The 17,943-nt window shown below is 41.1% G+C and overlaps 3 protein-coding genes across 7 annotated transcripts in view; 2 read left to right on the plus strand and 1 right to left on the minus strand.

Moving 5' to 3' along the window:
- Nucleotides 1-3,331, plus strand: part of GPLD1 (glycosylphosphatidylinositol specific phospholipase D1) — a 21,915-nt gene extending 18,584 nt beyond the window's left edge. For 2 of the 3 annotated variants that reach the window (XR_014942727.1, XM_015854764.3), the window contains 5 exons: nt 62-238; nt 568-728; nt 1,484-1,510; nt 1,594-1,644; nt 2,174-3,331. Coding sequence is in view for 1 of the 3 variants with exons in the window: in XM_015854764.3 (XP_015710250.2) it covers nt 62-238; nt 568-728; nt 1,484-1,510; nt 1,594-1,644; nt 2,174-2,251 (494 nt within the window). In the remaining 2 variants the exon portion in view is untranslated. The remainder of the gene's footprint in view (nt 1-61; nt 239-567; nt 729-1,483; nt 1,511-1,593; nt 1,645-2,173) is intronic. The other variant, XR_014942726.1, reaches the window with a different exon arrangement.
- On the minus strand, nt 2,492-13,242 carry MRS2 (magnesium transporter MRS2). 3 transcript variants are annotated; one of them, XR_001553313.3, is made up of 12 exons: nt 13,049-13,242; nt 12,849-12,922; nt 12,329-12,365; nt 11,852-11,964; nt 11,339-11,512; nt 10,566-10,696; nt 9,770-9,886; nt 7,511-7,663; nt 6,529-6,646; nt 5,642-5,755; nt 5,215-5,397; nt 3,717-4,583 (listed from the first exon to the last, which is right to left on the minus strand). XR_001553313.3 is itself a non-coding variant. In XM_015854767.3 (11 exons), the coding sequence occupies exons 1-11, from the start codon at nt 13,182-13,184 to the stop codon at nt 4,473-4,475; spliced, it is 1,278 nt and encodes a 425-aa protein (XP_015710253.1). In that variant the 5' UTR covers nt 13,185-13,242; the 3' UTR covers nt 2,492-4,472. The 3 variants fall into 3 exon arrangements, 1 of the variants encoding a protein (XP_015710253.1); XR_014942729.1 differs by lacking the exon at nt 5,215-5,397 and having other exon boundaries at nt 2,492-4,583; nt 6,529-6,665; XM_015854767.3 differs by lacking the exon at nt 5,215-5,397 and having other exon boundaries at nt 2,492-4,583.
- Nucleotides 13,243-15,372: 2,130 nt separating this feature from the next.
- Nucleotides 15,373-17,943, plus strand: part of DCDC2 (doublecortin domain containing 2) — a 44,310-nt gene continuing 41,739 nt past the window's right edge. Inside the window, 1 exon segment of the mRNA XM_032442511.2 lies at nt 15,373-15,942. Coding sequence (XP_032298402.2) covers nt 15,650-15,942 — 293 coding nt within the window. The 5' untranslated portion in view covers nt 15,373-15,649.

Genomic DNA, 17,943 nt, shown 5'->3' on the forward strand with positions numbered 1-17,943 from the left:
TGTTTTAAGTACTAAACATGAATTGTTATGTCTGATGATTAACTTAGTGTTTGTTTTCTAGACAGCCTATCTAGGATTTCATTTTTGTCCACGGTGTTGCACCAAGCTGGACTAACTCTGGTATATGATCTGAAAGATGGCACCAAGCCTTCCTTGCTCAGTACTTTCAGTGGGGACAGAAGGTTTTCTCGCTTTGGAGGAGATATATACTTAAGTGACCTGGATAATGATGGTCTAGGTAAAGCTAAATGAATCTAGACTGTAGAGTTGAAATGCTTTACGCTTTGCAGCAAGAAGACTGGTCACACATGTACAAGTGCTGAATGCAGCCTTCTTGCTCAGTCTTCTTACTCTGTTACTTGCACAATACTTGTACAAATATTCCATCATGCCTCCCGAGAAGAAATCTCTAAAATCCCAATTAATTTAGACAGAAATTAAAACATTTTAACCCTGACACACCTCTAAATACCAACATTCCAATTAAAATGTTTTGATTTCAAACTCTCTTGCTGTGATATAGCATTATTTCACTTTTGATCTGCTATGTCATTCTAATTTTTGCAGATGAAATGATTGTAACATCCCCCCTGCGAACTAACGATATCACCACAGTACTGTTGGGTGGGGCAGCTGGCCGTGTTTACATTTATAATGGAAATCAAACATCTTCAGGGAATGTGACAGACCACTGCAAATCATGGATATCTCCCTGTCCTGAGGACTGGGTAAGAAAACATAAAAGTGAAATCATGATGTAAGATCATAATGATAGCTAATTAATTACATCCCATGAAAAAAAAAATACTGGACTTGGTTTCAGAAAAGAATGAGTTATTTCTATTTTGGAATCTGTGTAATTTGGCTTCTGTTTGTTCTCAAGCACTCGGGAGCACTGGGTCCAGTTCTGGGCTCCTCAGTTCAAGAAAGACAGGGAACTTCCAAAGAGTCCAGAGGGCCACAAAGATTATTAGTGGCCTGAAGCATCTCCCTTACTAGGAACGGGTGAGAGACCTGGGACTGCTCTGTTTGGAGAAGACTGAGAGGGGATCTTATCAATGCTTGTAGATCTACTGGATTGGAGTCAAGTGGAAGGTTCCAGGCTCTTTTCAAGATTGCACAGTGACAGAAGAAAAAGCAATTGGCACAGACGGGAACACAGGAAGTTCCTTATGAACATGAAAAATAACTTTACTGTGAGGGTAACAGAACACTGAAAAGAGTTGCCCAGAGAGGTTGTGGAGTCTCCTTCTCTGGAGATATCCAGAACTTGCCTGGATGCTTCCCTGTTCAACCTACATTAGGGAACTTGCATTTAGCATGGGGTTTGGAGTAGATGATCCCCAGAGGTATCTTCCAACCCCTACGATTGTGTGATTCTGTTTCTATACTGTTTAGGAGCCAGGGCTATTGCATTGGGCTTCTACTCTCCTACTGTGGTTCTCTTCACAAGCCTTTGTTTTTGTTTTTTTTCCCCTTTCAGGCACAGTATGTCCTCATTTCTCCTGAGGTAAGTGGAAAACAAACTGCTGTGAAAAATGGAAAAGTCCCACTTTAAAAAGCAGCATTATAATGAGAAACGTTATCTTACAGGAACAATCAAGATTTGGAAGTTCTGTTGTCACTGTGAAATCTGAAAAAAAGGTGGGCAAAATAATTACTTCTGGTTGCTTCGTTACATCTGTCTACGTCACTTATGTGTATAGGTGAACATCTCAGGTCTTACTCATTGCTCTTTAAACATGCAATGAAGAAACACCTGGAAATGCAAATACATCAAGTTAAGTTAGAACTTTATAATCCAGCAACAGACACAGACATTGCTGCTAGTTTCTGCATGAGTGCAGGTGAGGAATTTTTCCAGTCATTTGTGCTCTTTTGCAATGGCATCAGGTCAGTCTAAACTTCAGCTATATTTCTATTAATCTCGCTTCTGAGAGTTTATGTTGCCAAAAGATCTGACCAGATCTAGTATTTCCCAAATGAAATCAAGTCTGTTCATCAAATTGTTTTGTTAAATGCTGTTCAAATGAGGTGGGTGGCTTTCCCATTTCTTCTCATATCATGTTTATATGATACTAAAACAAAATCTAGTTTCCATTAGGGAAGCTTGAAGCAATCTTTCACCTGTAGTTGCACCTTGTTGACCTTTTTTCCGTATCTGTCTCCACAGAAAGAAGTTGTAGTGGCAGCAGAGAGAAGTTCAGCGAAAGCTCGACTTGGTGGAAGGCTTTTTGTCTACTCACTCTGAATAGTCACAGTAGTCTTTAAGACTAGGGCAAAACTGGTCTTTTAAGGAAAAAACTGTACTATCTATCTGTGATACTTCCCTTAGCCTCTAACAAGCCAACAAAAAAAAACCATGACAGCAAACTTCAGTAGGTGTGTGTTACAGACAGCTAGGTAGCACCTCACATAGTATCCAGGGAGTGAGGGATGCTCACTGGTCTTAAATGCTGGCAAATTTTCACAAGTGAATTACCAAAACAACTTTTTGTTGTGAGGTTAACCAAAAGAATTTATTAATCTGTGTTTAGCAGCAAACACCCTACTGCTTACTACAGAACTAACGATTAAGCAAGCTTGAAATACATCAAAATCATGTTCCTTCCCCAAAATTACTGCTAGTTGATGCCTTATGTAAGGGAAACTGTTGATCACAGCCTGAACCTCTGATTAACCATCTGAGGCAAGTGATGAGTCAGCTGCAGGAGCACAGGTGAAGGTAATTCAGCTGTGCTTCCGAAAGGGGTGGAGCTTGACTCCACCTCTCCTAGATCCCATTTAAGGGCTGACCACCACTAAGGTAGCATCTCTTTCTGGAGATCACTCCTTTGTGGAGAGCTGCAACATTGGTGAGCATCCATCTTGACTGAAAGCCTCAGAACTGGTGAGTCTTTTCTTAGATACCCTGTGGCTATCCATTTACTCTGTAATGACAACTATACATTTGTATTATTCCAACTATACATCTTGATATCTTTTTCTCCCCTGTAGCTCAGACAGAGAACTGTCTTTCTGTCAGTGCTTTGATTATGCTGTAAGTAGTTACGCACAGGAAAAGGAGTCAACGTATTACTCAATAGACTCTCTCTGCACAGAGGACATAGCATAGAAAGTTTTCACTTAAACTTACAACCAGCCACACAAATGCATTTCAGTTCTGGTTTAATACAACTTATTACTCTGTCAGAACCATCTGCATCCATATCCCATTGCCTGCTGCACTTTCTCGGCATTTATCAGTGACGGTATCAGAGCCACTGTTTTTTCTGCTAGAAAAAAACAACTAGATTTCTACTAAAATAAAATAAACTAACTCAGTTTAGGAGCTGTGGGTTTTTTCTTCTTGCATCTCTACCTGCTGCAAAAATAATCACCCCAAACCTTAAAAGCATTATAAGGACCAGTAATTTTCTCACTTTCTTATGCTTTTTATACATGTAGTTGAAGTCACACACAAAGAACTCTTAATAATACTTAAATAGTATTAAGTACAATTTAAACAACTAAAATCACAGGCTTGCATAATGCTGACTTACATACCCTTTCCATTATAGACTCATTACTTTTGAGTCAGACTGATCTCAGCTACAGCTGTCTTACCAGCTCCTGCAAGTACACCAATTAATCTGGTGGCACCTGGGGAGCTGATGTAACACTGTGAGTTACTGAGGTTAAAAAAGCATAAACAAAAACCCAGACAGTTAGCAACCTGATTTGGAAAGATATTTTTAATTCCTCTACAGACTGAAACAAGCCAGTAGAGAGCCATGCCCTCAGAGGACTCGAAGATGAACCCTAAGAAAGAACATGTGACAGTAAGGATTTTACTGTTTCAGTCCAGCACAGGACACAGGCTATGTCAATGCATACTGAAATAGCAGCAGGTAACAACTACAGTCCACATTATTAATAGACCTGCTTTTCAAGTTATTAAGAGTGCATATAGTTTGAACTTAAATTGTTAAGTAATGGCACCAGTAAGTCTTATCTTCATTTAGCAGAGCTTTAAAAATAAATAAATAAGGAGGACACGTTGGGGGTAGGTTTTTCTTTGGTAGTTGAAGGCAGATTCCTAAACCTGCAGCTCAGAATCAGAGAACCATTACTGATGAATGCTGACTGCTGTCATCCTTAAGCCGAGGATGCTGCTCTTTAAGAAAACCTGTTACATGAAGAAATGTTGGAAAGAAACTTGTAACAAGTATGTGCATGAGATACATAAATCTAATTGAACGTAGATCAGGTGGAGGCAAGACTACTGTGGAAAGCATGTCACTGTTCTCCCTTCAGTTCCCCTCCTTTTGTGTGTGAGCATTAAAATATCACCCCAGTTTTTGGCATAAAATGTGTATTAAATTAGCAAGTTTATAAATTCTTAATATTTTCAGAAAGGAAGAGGGGAAAAAAAAATGAAAGTGTCCAAAGTTCACCCTGTAACAGTAATTATCTCTTCATTCCTGCTCTTCCTATTGGTTTGCCAGTGTGCTTCTGCTCAGTCCAAACGTTTCTGTTTTAAGGCTGCTCTTTATCTCCACTCTTTGAGCTGCTGGTTGGGATTTCTTCAGAACTGCAGGAACCTAAGCAAGATACAAAACAGCCTCTGATTACATGAGAAATTGCTCTATATGCAGAAGGGAATCAAGAGAGGCCTGAATCCTGCTTTTTCTCCTCTTATTTTCAGTAGGGATGAGACAGATACTGTTCTTTCAGAACAATTCTCCAAGACAGTCAATACACGCTGCAGTTGCTCTCAAGCAATGTTTGAGGATAATTGTGTTACTTGTAGCCACAATTAACAATCAACAATGAACTACATCCATCTGCCTCTTAATGGCAAGGGAAGGGAGGGAAGAAAGGGAGCCTAATCTGGGTCTCTCCTTTCTTGGTCACTTACAGGAACATAACTTCTGAGTCTACTGCTACTCTCATTACAACTGTGAGAGTGCAGAGCATAGACAGACAATATAGCCCACTAACTTTTGGCAGCAAAGAGTAGTGAACAAGTAAAATAAATCATACAAAGTTTTTCTATCCTGATGACTGCCTCCTTGGAAATTTTCACACATCTTGGTGAAATATGTCTCTACGATGCCATTAGCATAAATGGCAAGGACAGCTGCCTTGCATGTGAGAAGCTACAGCAAATTTCGAAGCATTGGGACATCACAACCACAGCACCATTCTTCAGAAAGATGTTGCAGCTAGTACCTGTCCTCATCTTCCTTTTATCTTCATCTCTTATGAGAAAGGGATCACAGATCCAGTGTTAGCATGCAGATGGGAGGAGGAGAGCAGCATCCCTTAGGTGCCCCACTAAGAAGAGACTGCTGCAGCAGCTGAGAAGACAGGTTATGGCTGCTTCTCCCATAATCCTCAGCTTCCCTCTGGCTCCTACACAGAAGTAAATAAGGCATCTCTCAAAAGCCTGCAATATCTTACTGCTCAGATATCTTTGCCAGTATTAGGCTTCCTATATTGTGTGCTCCCACCAGGGAGAACCTTCTCCTACATCAAGTCAAGGAAGAAAGACCTAGCTTAATTCCTCACAAGCTTTATGATCCACCCCTCTACAACTGTGTGCTTCCTCCTTTAAAGATGAATTGTACAAGCAGAAATCCTAAACAACCATACATACATGAGGAGGTAATGAAGGTTCCAGGTGCCGACCAAGGAAGGAAAGCAAACGCCGCCATATCAGGCCACTTCCCAAAAACATAATCCCGGTTACCAGCCAAAAGATCCTGGGGTCCTGAAAGCAGAAAGCTGCCATTAGTCACATAATTCTCACTTCAGAAAAGCAATTATCCAAAGAAAACCTCTCACTCCCCAGCAGCATTCTTCTCCTCTACAGGAAGAAAGTGGTAAACTATCCTTAATAGCCTAAAACACACCATGGAAAAAGGGCTGTTTTATAGCAAAGTTATTTGGGAATCAAGCCAATGTATTTACTTAACATCCAACGTGGTTTTCCTCTCCTCATTAGGAGACTGGAAATTCAACCATTCAGTTTAATGGATCTGGAAAAGAAGAGGTCTTTCTGGTTTGGCTGTTGATTTTTTTAACATCTCTTAAAACAGCAAATACTATCACCAGTCTATGAATAACCACATAACTGACAGTAGAGCCCTTCCCTCTGGTGTGCTGGGAATGGCTTGGTTATTTGACAGACAGCTTGCATCTGGAAGACTAAGCTGGGCTCTTCAAAAGCATAGGCAATTGTTAAAGAAACCTGAACGTTGCTTTATAGTCAATCCGTATTTAAACATACTTCTATTGTTTCTTTTTTCTTGGATACAGACAAAAAAAAGACTGTAATACGGTGCTACAAGCCACAAACTAATTTGCTTTCAAAAAGACAACTGCACTAATGTGAATTACTTTCTTAAAATACCTTATTTTGCACACTAACATAGATCTAGAGCTCTACCTACAGCAAAAATTGAGTCTTACTGAATTTAAAACGCACCATAGGAGCAGGGAATTAATTTTATGTCATAGATAAAAGCAACACTCATTTCTTACCTCTTCAAGAGATGATTCCAAGTTCATACCAAATGCAACTCCTATGAGTCCAAAGAGTGAAAGAGAGAAAGTCCCCATAGTCAGCTGCAAATTCAGTCTCATCATCACATTACGATGGCTAAAGAAGGAAGAAATATCTGTAAGGGGAATCCAAAAATTATCTGCTGCATAAATTCCATACAGCATGTATCAAAAATAAAACAACAAAAAGACATGCTGAAATTAGGCTGCATGGTGTCAAATGATGAAATGAAAGTATAAGGCGGCTTTCACTTTGAAATTGCTGTGTCAGTATAAATCTAACACAGGAGGTTCTGTGTAACCGTCAGCATACTTTCTGCCTTCTTTTGTTTCTTACAGGTACATGCACAGAATAACAGTAAAATTCCAAGGAACTTTCTCTCTCTTCTCATTACTTTCTCACTACCAGTTGGCTAAAATTTATGTGAGCATTCATAGTCAACAACAGGTTTGTTATTTTGAAAATTAATATACTTACAAGGAAGCAGAATAAGTAAATGCTGCACTATAACATTAAGCCTGTTTTGAGGAATTCCATTTTCAACTCCTTCCATAAATAATTTTCTATGGTTTCCTGATACAGCATCCATCAATTACTTCTACAGATAACTCCTCAGTAAAGAGAAGGACATTAAAAACTAACCTCAAATACAATGTGGTGTGCACTTCCAAATGCAAGCTACAATTACCTTTCAGTTAAAAACTAATATGCAGTAAACAATAACACAGAGAAAGAAGTACATTCATTCTCAAATCACTCGTTAGGGTGATAATGCAACTTGGACTGCACACCTAAGTAGCCCAGACAGACTCTTATTTAAATATGAATTTCAGTTCTGCTCACTGCAAGTCCATTCAAACCCTCATAACAATGGAATTCTCCACTCTTCAGCAGTGATTTGAGAAAGAACTGGTAGCGTTCTGTTCAGCTTTTGTCAGTCCAAAAGACAGCACAGCTAACCTGTCCAGGTTGATAAATATTATACTTTCTGAATCATCAATCAATACTCTGAGCTCACGAGCTTCATTCGCAAGATCTTCTGCCTGTCTGTAGTAGTTCTCCAGCAGCAGCTCCATTTCTTCTGCGTGGTCAATCCCAGACATGCTCTCCTCACTGTGAACAACAATTGATATTTTTCTGGTTAGGCATGTGTTGCACCAGAGTGCATTATCAATGCGTTAAGATGAGGCCCGTTAAAGAGTTGTAAGCAACAGACAGGAGTACTGACACTAGACCTCATAATCCAAGTTTTTAAATTGAGAAAGGAGTCTCCACTAATGCATATAGCATAAAATGCTTTCCCCACCTCCCATCAGCTGGGCAGTACAGGCAGCCAGTTGTTTCGAGTTAGCATTTGATGTGCTCAAGGCATGTATGACAACAGAAATATAACTTTTTCTGATATTAAATTATGAACAGCTGACAATTTTGGAAGGAGGTAATTTCTTGGTGCCCTCAAGTGGTGGAAGCTGGTAATGGCACAGTCAAAAACTCCAAGGATTAACAAACCAAAGTCAGCACACAACCACACAGTAAAGGATGTGATTTGGGTGTGCATTCAAACAATTTAATTGTGAACTGTTTTAGCTATACATATTACATAGTAATTACCGCAAAACTTGTGAGTATGAAGCTGCCTATAAAGGTGAGTGTCATACAGATGCTGCTGCTCTTTTAAATGAAGTCTGAGTGACTTTGATGTTACTGTATGGTCTAGGACATGGGTGTCCACCCTGTTGACTTGCCTGGATCACACTGAGTGAAAGGGAACTGTCTTAGGCCATATACTAAATATATAATATAGCTAAGGTATATAAGTAACAATATATCATTTCATTTTTCTTTTATTATTATTATTATTATTAAAACACTTAAAAAGAAGGCAACAAAAAGGTAAGAGTAACAAGCTGGGCACATGTGGTCTAGAATGACAAGGCAGCAGCCTTCTCTAGAACAGATATGTATGGCAGTATGCTGGATTCTTTACCATGAAGATAAAAGCTGAGATACCCAAGATCCAGAAGAGATCAGAAATTAGCAGAAAAGCCAGGAAGGTATTTCACCTTCTTTTTTCTTTCATGGAATAGCTTATTTTCTCCAAAGAGATTAAACTTTCTATAGAATCTCTTTCTGGCATTGCTGACACTCTGAAATGCTTTTCAAAGAAAGTTAATGGTATATCTTAAGAATCAACACACTTAAGCTCCCTGGGGACCTTTAACAGGGCCTCTTATATCTCACTTAAGAAGCAGAAAGTCAGGCTGATTTCAGAGTCTTACACATCTAGAGGTTTTTCTTATCTCATGCAGAGGAGCTAGGCTGGGGATCTGAAAGCCCTAGAGTACTATCTGCTACTCTACAGATTCATTTCAAGCTCCTGTTTGATGACTATCTTTATATTGGTTCATCTGTATCTGCAAAAAGGAAGACAGTAGCCACAAAAACTTGAAAACAAGTGCCACCTGACTTCCTTTCAGAAATCAGCCTCCATCAGTCTCATAAGTCTTTGACACGCCACTGTTCCTCACAAAATGATAGGATGTTTGCTTCATCTTTTCCTTCTTCCTGTTGCAACTGATCTCTGACAGCATCAACATGCCTGCTACATGTGTTCCTTCAGACCTCCTCAGATAAGCCTTTTGATTTCATCACATGACACAAACTTTGTGCCCTAGGCTCCAAATTGCTGTCCACACACTGCCAGCCTGTACACAAAGACACTGTTCTGGACAGTATATGCAAGTGTGCTTGCAAAGACTCCTCACAACATCCCACTGCATGTCTCCAGCACTCTTCACAACCTCACATCACCTCTTGTGGACTCATTCAGCGGCCATGTCTTGCAGAAATTACTTTACCTTTCTCCTCACATGAGAGTGGAAAGTGACGTTAGTATCTCTTCTTAGTGTACCCCACATAATTTTACTATAAGAAGAAGAGATCTGCTAGCAGCTCATATAAAGGCCAAACAATGGCTGCTAGCAAAAGGCAAGACAAAGAATTAGGAACAGCCTGGAATTCAAAGGTTCCCCAGTACCATTCCAGCAGATGCATCACAAGTGCAGATCACATCCCATTTCCAGGATACCAGTTTTTTAAATATTAAAGAAGACTTTTTTTTTTTTTTTTTCCTTGGAGGGGAACATTCAGGTCACTAATCAAGTTCTCCTTAAGCAAAAGGCATTTTTTCAAAAGTATGTGGTTTCATCATATACATACAATACTTGCGGATCAGTCCATTTAGACAGACAGAGCTCTTCTATTAATTCTTCTTCATCTAAGATCTCCAGAATTGTTTCTTTGAAAACCTTAAGGTCAGTTTCCAGTTCTGATAAGCTGAAGAAAGAACAGGCAGAAGGTCAGTAATCCCACTGGCACCATCATATAGAGGTCGTTTTCATAAAAGTCTCACAGCGCCCTTGACAGTCTGAATTCTCAGGGAAGGCTTTGAGAGTTGCTCTAAAAAACCTCTTTTGTACCATACGTTTAGCAGTAGCACCAATCTGAGCACCAGAGCTACTAACACAGCTGGAAGATTCAGCTTTAAATCAGATTTAAAAATCAGGAAAAAGAAGAAAAAAAAAGCACTCTGTGAGCAAGTAGGAAGTGCATATCTGCACTAACCATTAAGACAGGTTAATACATTAAGGATACCAGTGAACTAGTATTAGTAACCATAAAGCACAAAACCAAGGGCTAGCCTGGTTTTACAGCACAGGGATTACTCTTACAATGCTATTTTGTTTAACTAGGTGTTACTTTGTTCTCTTAGATGTTATTTTGTTGCATTAGGTGTGTTACTTAAGAAGCTCAACTGCTTTTCTGACAAACCAGAATGGATTGTCTGTATTTCCCCATATCACTAGGTATTTCATATTTTGTTTTTCACATTTACAAGATGCACAACTCAGCACTACAGCGATCTATGAAATTCGTAAGAGATATCATTTTTCTAACATTTTCATCGCATATAATTTTCTATGGTCACTTTCTAGTCTCTGCACAGCTTATTTACCTCTTGCCATTTTGCAGGAGAATGTGGAGTTTACTCCTATCCACAGACAAAAGCTTGGGATCCACTAGAGCTTCCAGTGTCTCAAGGATCTGAGGCTGCAAAGTATTAAGTCTCCCTTGCAGTCTGCTGATCTAGATAACAACACGATCCTTCATAAGAATTAAAACAATCCTTTTAGAGTGGCTTGGACAACTGGCTTGACTGTCTAAATACAGAATTCACAGTAATCACAGTTAATACAATCTATTTTCAAACATCCAGGCAATTCTTGCTGCATGGATTTACCTGCAGATAGGTAAAACCAGCGCAAAATTAAGCATTTATAAAAGTGGTTTGCACTGGACTGAAACTCAATGATGAGTAAAACACTATTTATCTAGGAATGTCATATTACTATTAGCTAGCATAGATTTTAAGGGTAGCTAGAACTCATTGCCCAAGTAGCCCTCAGTGCCTCTGCACAACATTCTATTTCAACTATAGCACGTCTTTAGAAAGGTGCTCTAATTAGTTATTTGTTTTTCCAAGTGATGACGGAGCTACTGCATCCATATGCAAGTTGTTCCCTCCATGAAATTTCCAATTAGCACTTTTGAGGGGAAGAAATGGAAATATACAAAACCTTAAAAAACACAACACCCCCAGCAACCTCCTGCACCAAGCACGGAATACATACATTATTACAAACGATATAAATATTAACATAAGAAGAAAATCATCATCTTTCCTATGAAGCAAAAGCTTCGCCACAACTTAAAATGCAGACAGCTCACCCGGTACTGCAGTATTGCTTCTATGGCTCGGAATTCAAAGGGCAGGGAATATGTAACTAGTTGACCTTCCCCAGACAGCTGAGATGTCAGTTCAGTGAAGAGCCAATGTTCCAGATTTAAATTACGATAATCTAATATCAGAAGAAACTCCGGTGTTATGACAGCCTTCAAGAACTGGAAAAGACAGTATACATGTAAAAGTCTGGAAAAGAAACCTCTGAAGATTTCAAACCTTGTTATTATGTAAACTAGACTTAGATAATGCCACTCCTCAAATGTCTTTACAGGCAGGAAAATAACAGAATCTCATTAACCGTGAGCTCCCAGTGCACTCCAGATTGTTCAAATCCAACCCTGCACTAATGGGGTATGGTCAAGGAGGCAGAGCTCCAAAGACACATTTACTGTTGGATTACATGTCACAGAAAGCTTCTAGTAAAAGAGTTGCATAAGGACGTGTGAGGCAAAGCAAAGATGGTTCAAGTTTATGCTGGGTTATAGGGAAGTCATTACCTCCATTCTCATGATGATCCTGTTGTTCCTAGTTGCAATGCTCATAAGGTGCTGAAATCTCAGATCTCGAGCTTGAAGACCCAGTTCCTGGTACAATTCTGTTTTCTTTTTCTCTATCATAAAAATATTTTCATATGAAGATGTTTATGAGACAGCATGTATGCCCTAAAACTGCATTTTAGGCTGTTTCTCAGTCCCACAGAAGAAAAAAAAGCTATGCAATCTTTAAAACCATTTTCATCCCACTGACTCCTCAATGCCACAATAATTCATACAGTGTCAGAAGCAAAGCGGTAGGTTTGTTAAAGCACATCTAATTCCACAGCAGGGAAAACACCAGAGCAGGAAAGTAACATGCTGGTTAAAAAGCAGAAAGCAAAGAACAACCCCCCTCCTAGGATGGATCATACACAATGCAGGTACTTAACTGAGTTTTAAACAAGAAGAGGAAAAAAAGGAAACAAGACAAAAACTCACCAAAAAAGGTAGCATTCCCCTCCTTGTCAAGCTTCATCTAAAAGAGTGGGAAAAAAAGTGGAAAATATGCTATGAAGAATAACTAACTTTTTATACCTTCCACACTGTTTCATCCCAACTAAGATTTTGCAGCCACGCATTGCACTGTGTTTGTGCACACAGCAACCAAAACCAGTGTATGCCTTTGTTTAGGCTTACAGCTGATACGACACAGCAATAATATTTGTGAAAGCCACAAGTGAGCCTCAGCAAACTTTGACTTCAAACAGCAGTCATTTATAAGAGCTTATTTGACTTCACAAATACAGTAAGAGAACTTCCAGCAAATGCTTTATCTTGGAAATTCATCATGATGAGACCCATGTGCCACAGCTGGTCCCCAGATCAGAACAGAAGCAACAGAAACATCATAGAACCACAGAACACACTGAGTTGGAAGGGGATCATTGCATTCAACCCCTGACTCGGAAGGGACACACACAGCGTCTTGTCCAAACACTTCTGGACCGCCTGCACTTACCACTGCAAACACAGGAGATACGCTGGCCAAGGTGGCTTGAGAGGCCTCTGTAGTGAAATGCCGGTAAAGTTCACCTGAAGGAAGATAAGACGTTCCAGCACTGCCGGAACACGGCACCACCCGCGATACCGCTGTAGTTTGATCCTTCCCTCCCCGCCCGGCCTGCAGCGAGCCCTCCCCGCCCGCCCGCCGCCGCTCACCCCAGCACAGTCCCCGAACACCCGGTGGCCGGCCCTGGCCCAGCAGCAGCCCCGGGGCGGCCCGGAGGAGGGGCCCGCCGCCCGGCCAGCCGCGAAGGCGGCGTAGGGCGCGGGGCAGCAGTATGGAGCGGAGCATGGGCGCACGGCGCCCGCCACAACACAGCCCGGCTCAGCTCCCTGCACGCAGCCGCAGCGAGCTGCTCTGGGCGGAGCGTGTTCTACGGCGGCCCAGCGGTGTGGTGAGATCTGCTGCTGTGTTTGGCGATTGAGGGCGGGGAGAGCACGGCAGGAAGCTGGAAATCGTCTTTCTGGAAGGCTTCATAAAAGAGTGGCTGGCAGCCGGTCGTCCGAGGTTCATTTTGATGGTACATTAATAAAATTCTTTGGCGGGCTTGGACCAGGAGTATCTTGGCGATGAGCAGTCAGCACGCAGTGCAAAACTCTGCCCCAGAGAAGGCCTCACAGTTACATTTAGCATATTTGTGTAGACCATAGACTGAGGCTAATATAATATTTAAGTTTTAAGGCAAGGATACCTGAATGCACATGCTGGGACCTGCATGCTGCATAAAAGCACTGAAATCTGCCACAAGGAATACTGGTATTTCAACTTAAGTTTTGGTTAACCACAGCAGGTGGCAGTGTGCACAAAACTAATTTAATGCTCTTAGATAGGAGAGATGCTCAAACTAAGCAAAACTTGGAAGTATCAGACAGCACAGAAAATACTGCAGGAGAGCAGGGAACTGACACATACCTTTGCTGGCAACTACTTGCAGCTTCTGTAGACTCGGTATGTTTAGAATGCAAAAGGTATCTGCAAAAGGTTCTGGTCTTGTCTAGAAGAGCGGAAAATAGCTAAATATCATCCCTTATTGTTAGAGATGGAGGCAATGTGTTGGCATGAGCTGTCAGCCAAGGATACACTCCGAAGCACGGTGTCTAATTGTACATCCCTCCTGGAGATTTAAAACTGCCTCCATAGAGAAACTATTTCCTTGTGTACTCTAAGGGCTTCCAAATCCTTTTCACTGTGAACCCCTCTCCATCTCTGCTGTCTCAAGAACACTCTTAGAAAAGACTTGTGCCATCAATGGAAGCAGCTTGAATTGTAATCTTCTAATTCTCATCATTCTGTGATTGTGTGATTCTGTAATTCCTTCTTTTAGCAAATAATAATAATAATAATAATAATAATAATAATAATTGATATTGGAATTCTAAGTAGTTTTTGTTCTGGCAGTTGTATAATACACACATTTGTATTTCTTCCATGTATTGTGTGCATGTGAGTTGAACCACCTGGTGTTTATGTGGTTTAAGCCATCGCTGGAGACAACCCAGTTACTCTTGAATTACAAAGAGCAGCTGCTATTGGTTAGTCTGGTTTCTATATAAGCTGCACAAAGTTGTAGTTATTATAAGTAATTCTTAGCATGCTGTACAACAGAACAAGCTGACATTCATTGCCTGTGTTTAGAAATGCAGTTGGGCATATCATTGCTACGTGGCTGCAGAACAGTGTGAAGATCATCAGCTCTTCTGTTTTTTACACATAACTAAAGCACGTTTTAATTCACATTTTAACTTCAGGGAGCAGAATGTTAAATGGTATCGAACCAAGGATTCTATAGGCCTTGTTCTCCCCTCTATTAACTAGAAGAAAGCCAGCAGGGACTGGAGAAATGTTAACCAATAACATTAGTAGCATATTTGACTTCACTCACCCTGAAATTGCTCTTTTTGTAATGGTTAACCGCCCTGTCGTAACTTCACAGCAGGAGGGTAATTTCCCCATCATAGGAGTCAAGATAAAAAGAATGAAAAATTCTTGCCAGCACCCATGTTGAAATCTACTTGAAACAATGATCATCACTGTACGCTAAACAGTTCCAGGCAGGAAGTCTGAAGCAGTTTTGATCTTGCAGAAATTAGTGGGGAAAAGGAGATGATGTTAAAGGAATTCAGATTGAATTGAAGGCATTTTCTGTTTATTTTCTGCCAAGGATATCAATCATGAACAAAGGAAAAAAGTCAGGCACCAAACAAATCTAACCAAAAAAAAGGCATGATCAGCAGTGAAATGCCATAAAGAAACCACCGTGTTGCCTTTTTCTTTTCTGGATTGTTGGGGCCTGTCTGTGTTTTCCAACACAACTAAGTGATACTTTCGTGACTTGATTGTGAAGGCTTAGTAAAATTCTCATTTATATTTGAGAGGGAAAGAAATGCCTCCAAAGGCAAAACAAAAAATCCCAAGATAAGTCGATGAGATGTGATTGGAGTGTGTTGTTCACTTAACCGACACCTACACGAACCTCCCTGCACACCAGTGCGACAAGATCGGGTTGCCAAGGAGGAGCCGCTCCTGTGGAGGCTGAGCGGAGCCTTGCTGGGAGCCCAGGGGAGGCTGTGCTCCCTCCCCGCCGCTACCGGTTGCCGCCGTTGCCTGTGGGAGGTGGGCCCTGCTGCCGGGCCCTGCTGCGGGCTCCCCCCTGTAGGCAGTTCTCAGAGCGGAGCTGAACGGTGCTCAGACAGCGACCTTCCCCCGCACAGACAGGTGGCAGCCGGTGGCTTTGGCTACGCAGGATAACAGCGGTCATGACTAACCCCAGCACGAAGGGGTCGTTCCTCTCACAGCCGATGGTGAAGAGCGTGTTGGTTTATCGCAATGGGGATCCTTTCTTCCCGGGGCGCCGCATTGTCATCAATGAGAAGAAAGTGTCAAACTTTGAGGTCTTCCTGAAAGAGGTGACCGGTGGGGTGAAGGCACCCTTTGGAGCTGTGCGTAACATCTATACGCCCCGGGCTGGGCACCGTGTCCGGCAGTTGGAGGAGCTGCAGAGTGGAGAGCAGTATGTGGCTGGTGGCAGGGAAGCCTTCAAGAAACTGAAGTGAGTGGCTGCAAAGTAACTAAACATTTATACTGAACCTGAATATCAGCATTTCAGACCCCTCTCCCCTTCTCCTGCCACCCCTTATTAGGTATTGTACGAAAACTGACTAAAGGAAGGTCAGGTATTTGCGACTGAAAATACTGCAAAAGAGCTTCAGAGCTAAGATATAGAACAGCTGCAGTTTTCATCAGTCACACAGTGGCATCTCCCTGCCACAGCAATAGAAACAGGGAGACAGTCCTTTAACCCTAAGGATGTGCTGCATTGGCACGGTGTGATGGATGTGCTTTGCTGAGGGGCAAGTGCCTGTGTTCGTGCTGGGTGATATTAGGAAAGAAGCACCAGAAAGGAAAAGTGTTGACAGTACTGTGGTTACAGCCTTGTTGGGAATTTAATTACCAGCATTTCCTTTCTCTCCATCCATTCTATTAGTATGGGGTAAGCATATAACATTTTTCTGGCCAGAATAGTAGAGTCTCTGCTGCCATTTAAAAGATGACTGCTTTTTATTTATTTATTTATATATTTTTTTAATTTATTTTCTGCTGCTGGGACACCAAGAATTAAGCTGACATTTTATCAGGTTTTGACTGGAAAAATATCGTGGGGCACACTTGAGCTTTTATGTGCACTTTCTGAGTGGAACCACCAGTAGAGGTTCTTAATTCTGGCAATGAATTTCGCTGCCTCAGCTGCCTAATTATATGCTCTGTTCAGTCTCTGTGGTCATTAATCCTACAGCTGACTTGAAAAATATCTCAAAATTAACAGTGCCTTTTCTGTGAGTGGTTGGGAATTCCTATGATAAACTACCTGCCTCATGGACTCTTGCTTGTCTTGATCAGGTACCGTTGAGGAATCTGCATTTTTCAGGAGAGCTCAGTATGTTTCAAAATGAAGCTCTGTGCTTAATGAACAGGGTTCCTATCAGCACGCTCACTGCTTTTGTCACTGTCTGCTTCCAGAGATTTATTGATGTTTCTTGCGCTTCAGTGGCAAAGCAAGAGAGGAAGATGTATGACAGGCCAAATAGAAGCCCCTTTTCCATGTCGAATGCATTGCTGCATGCTCAAGAAAGAGCTACCGTGTCTTTTGTTATTAATTTCTGTTGTCCCTTGAGTGGCCTTAACATTGTTAATTGTCAGCACATCTTGTTTCACCTTCCCATATGTGTTGTGTTTTCCACAGGCTAAAAGTAAGTAACTGTTTTCTTTAGTATGTGCTGTGTAGAGAATTAGGTGCCTCAGGTTGATTTTTGGTGGAAATAGCATTTATTTTTGTTATTAAATTTTTCATGATTAGAGTTTTGTGGTTGCAACTTGCAACAGGATGCCTAAATATTTGAGGTCAGCAAAGAATACTTCCAGAAAATGTGACTTCAGGCACATAGTAAAAACAAGCTGTGCTATATATATATCTCTTGAGAGTATGTTGAGCTCCCTTTGGCAGGGATGGTCTGGATGACTTTGAGATCTTTTCGATTTCCTTGTTCACTACTGTTATGTGTTTATATAGTGCTGTGAAAGTAGGCAGCATTACTTAAGGCAGGGGATCTGGTTCTTAACTAAACTGTAGACAGAAGGGTAATTAGGGTGACTGCTTAGCCAGGCAGGTCAGAGGAATGGGGAGTCAATTGGAAGGGGTGATGTTCTGGAAGACACTGAGAGAATTAGAGAACAGAGTATATTTGTGTTTGTCTCATGAGCAAAGATAAAGCAGTTGCAGCTGTTGGAGACCAGTATTTCTGTCATAAGGGATCAGACTTGTCTTACAGCAACAAGAACTATGTTAATTTTAGCTGTTTATTTTTTTAATTTGAAGTGATGCTTATTGGCTTGATTCATGTTACCATAGACTAAGCAGGGCTGAACTTTGAAGTAAAGACTTGTGGGGCACTCACATGCAGGAACATCATGGAAGGGGGAAGTATCCAAGAAAAGCAGGAGCTGGAAGTGTCAGTGTTCAGCTTGAAGTGGCACATTTATTGCTCCACAGATG

The sequence above is a fragment of the Coturnix japonica genome, chromosome 2 (genome assembly GCF_054131305.1).
Source record: "Coturnix japonica strain WE chromosome 2, WE-NBRP24, whole genome shotgun sequence".
NCBI classification, from domain to species: Eukaryota; Metazoa; Chordata; class Aves; order Galliformes; family Phasianidae; genus Coturnix; species Coturnix japonica.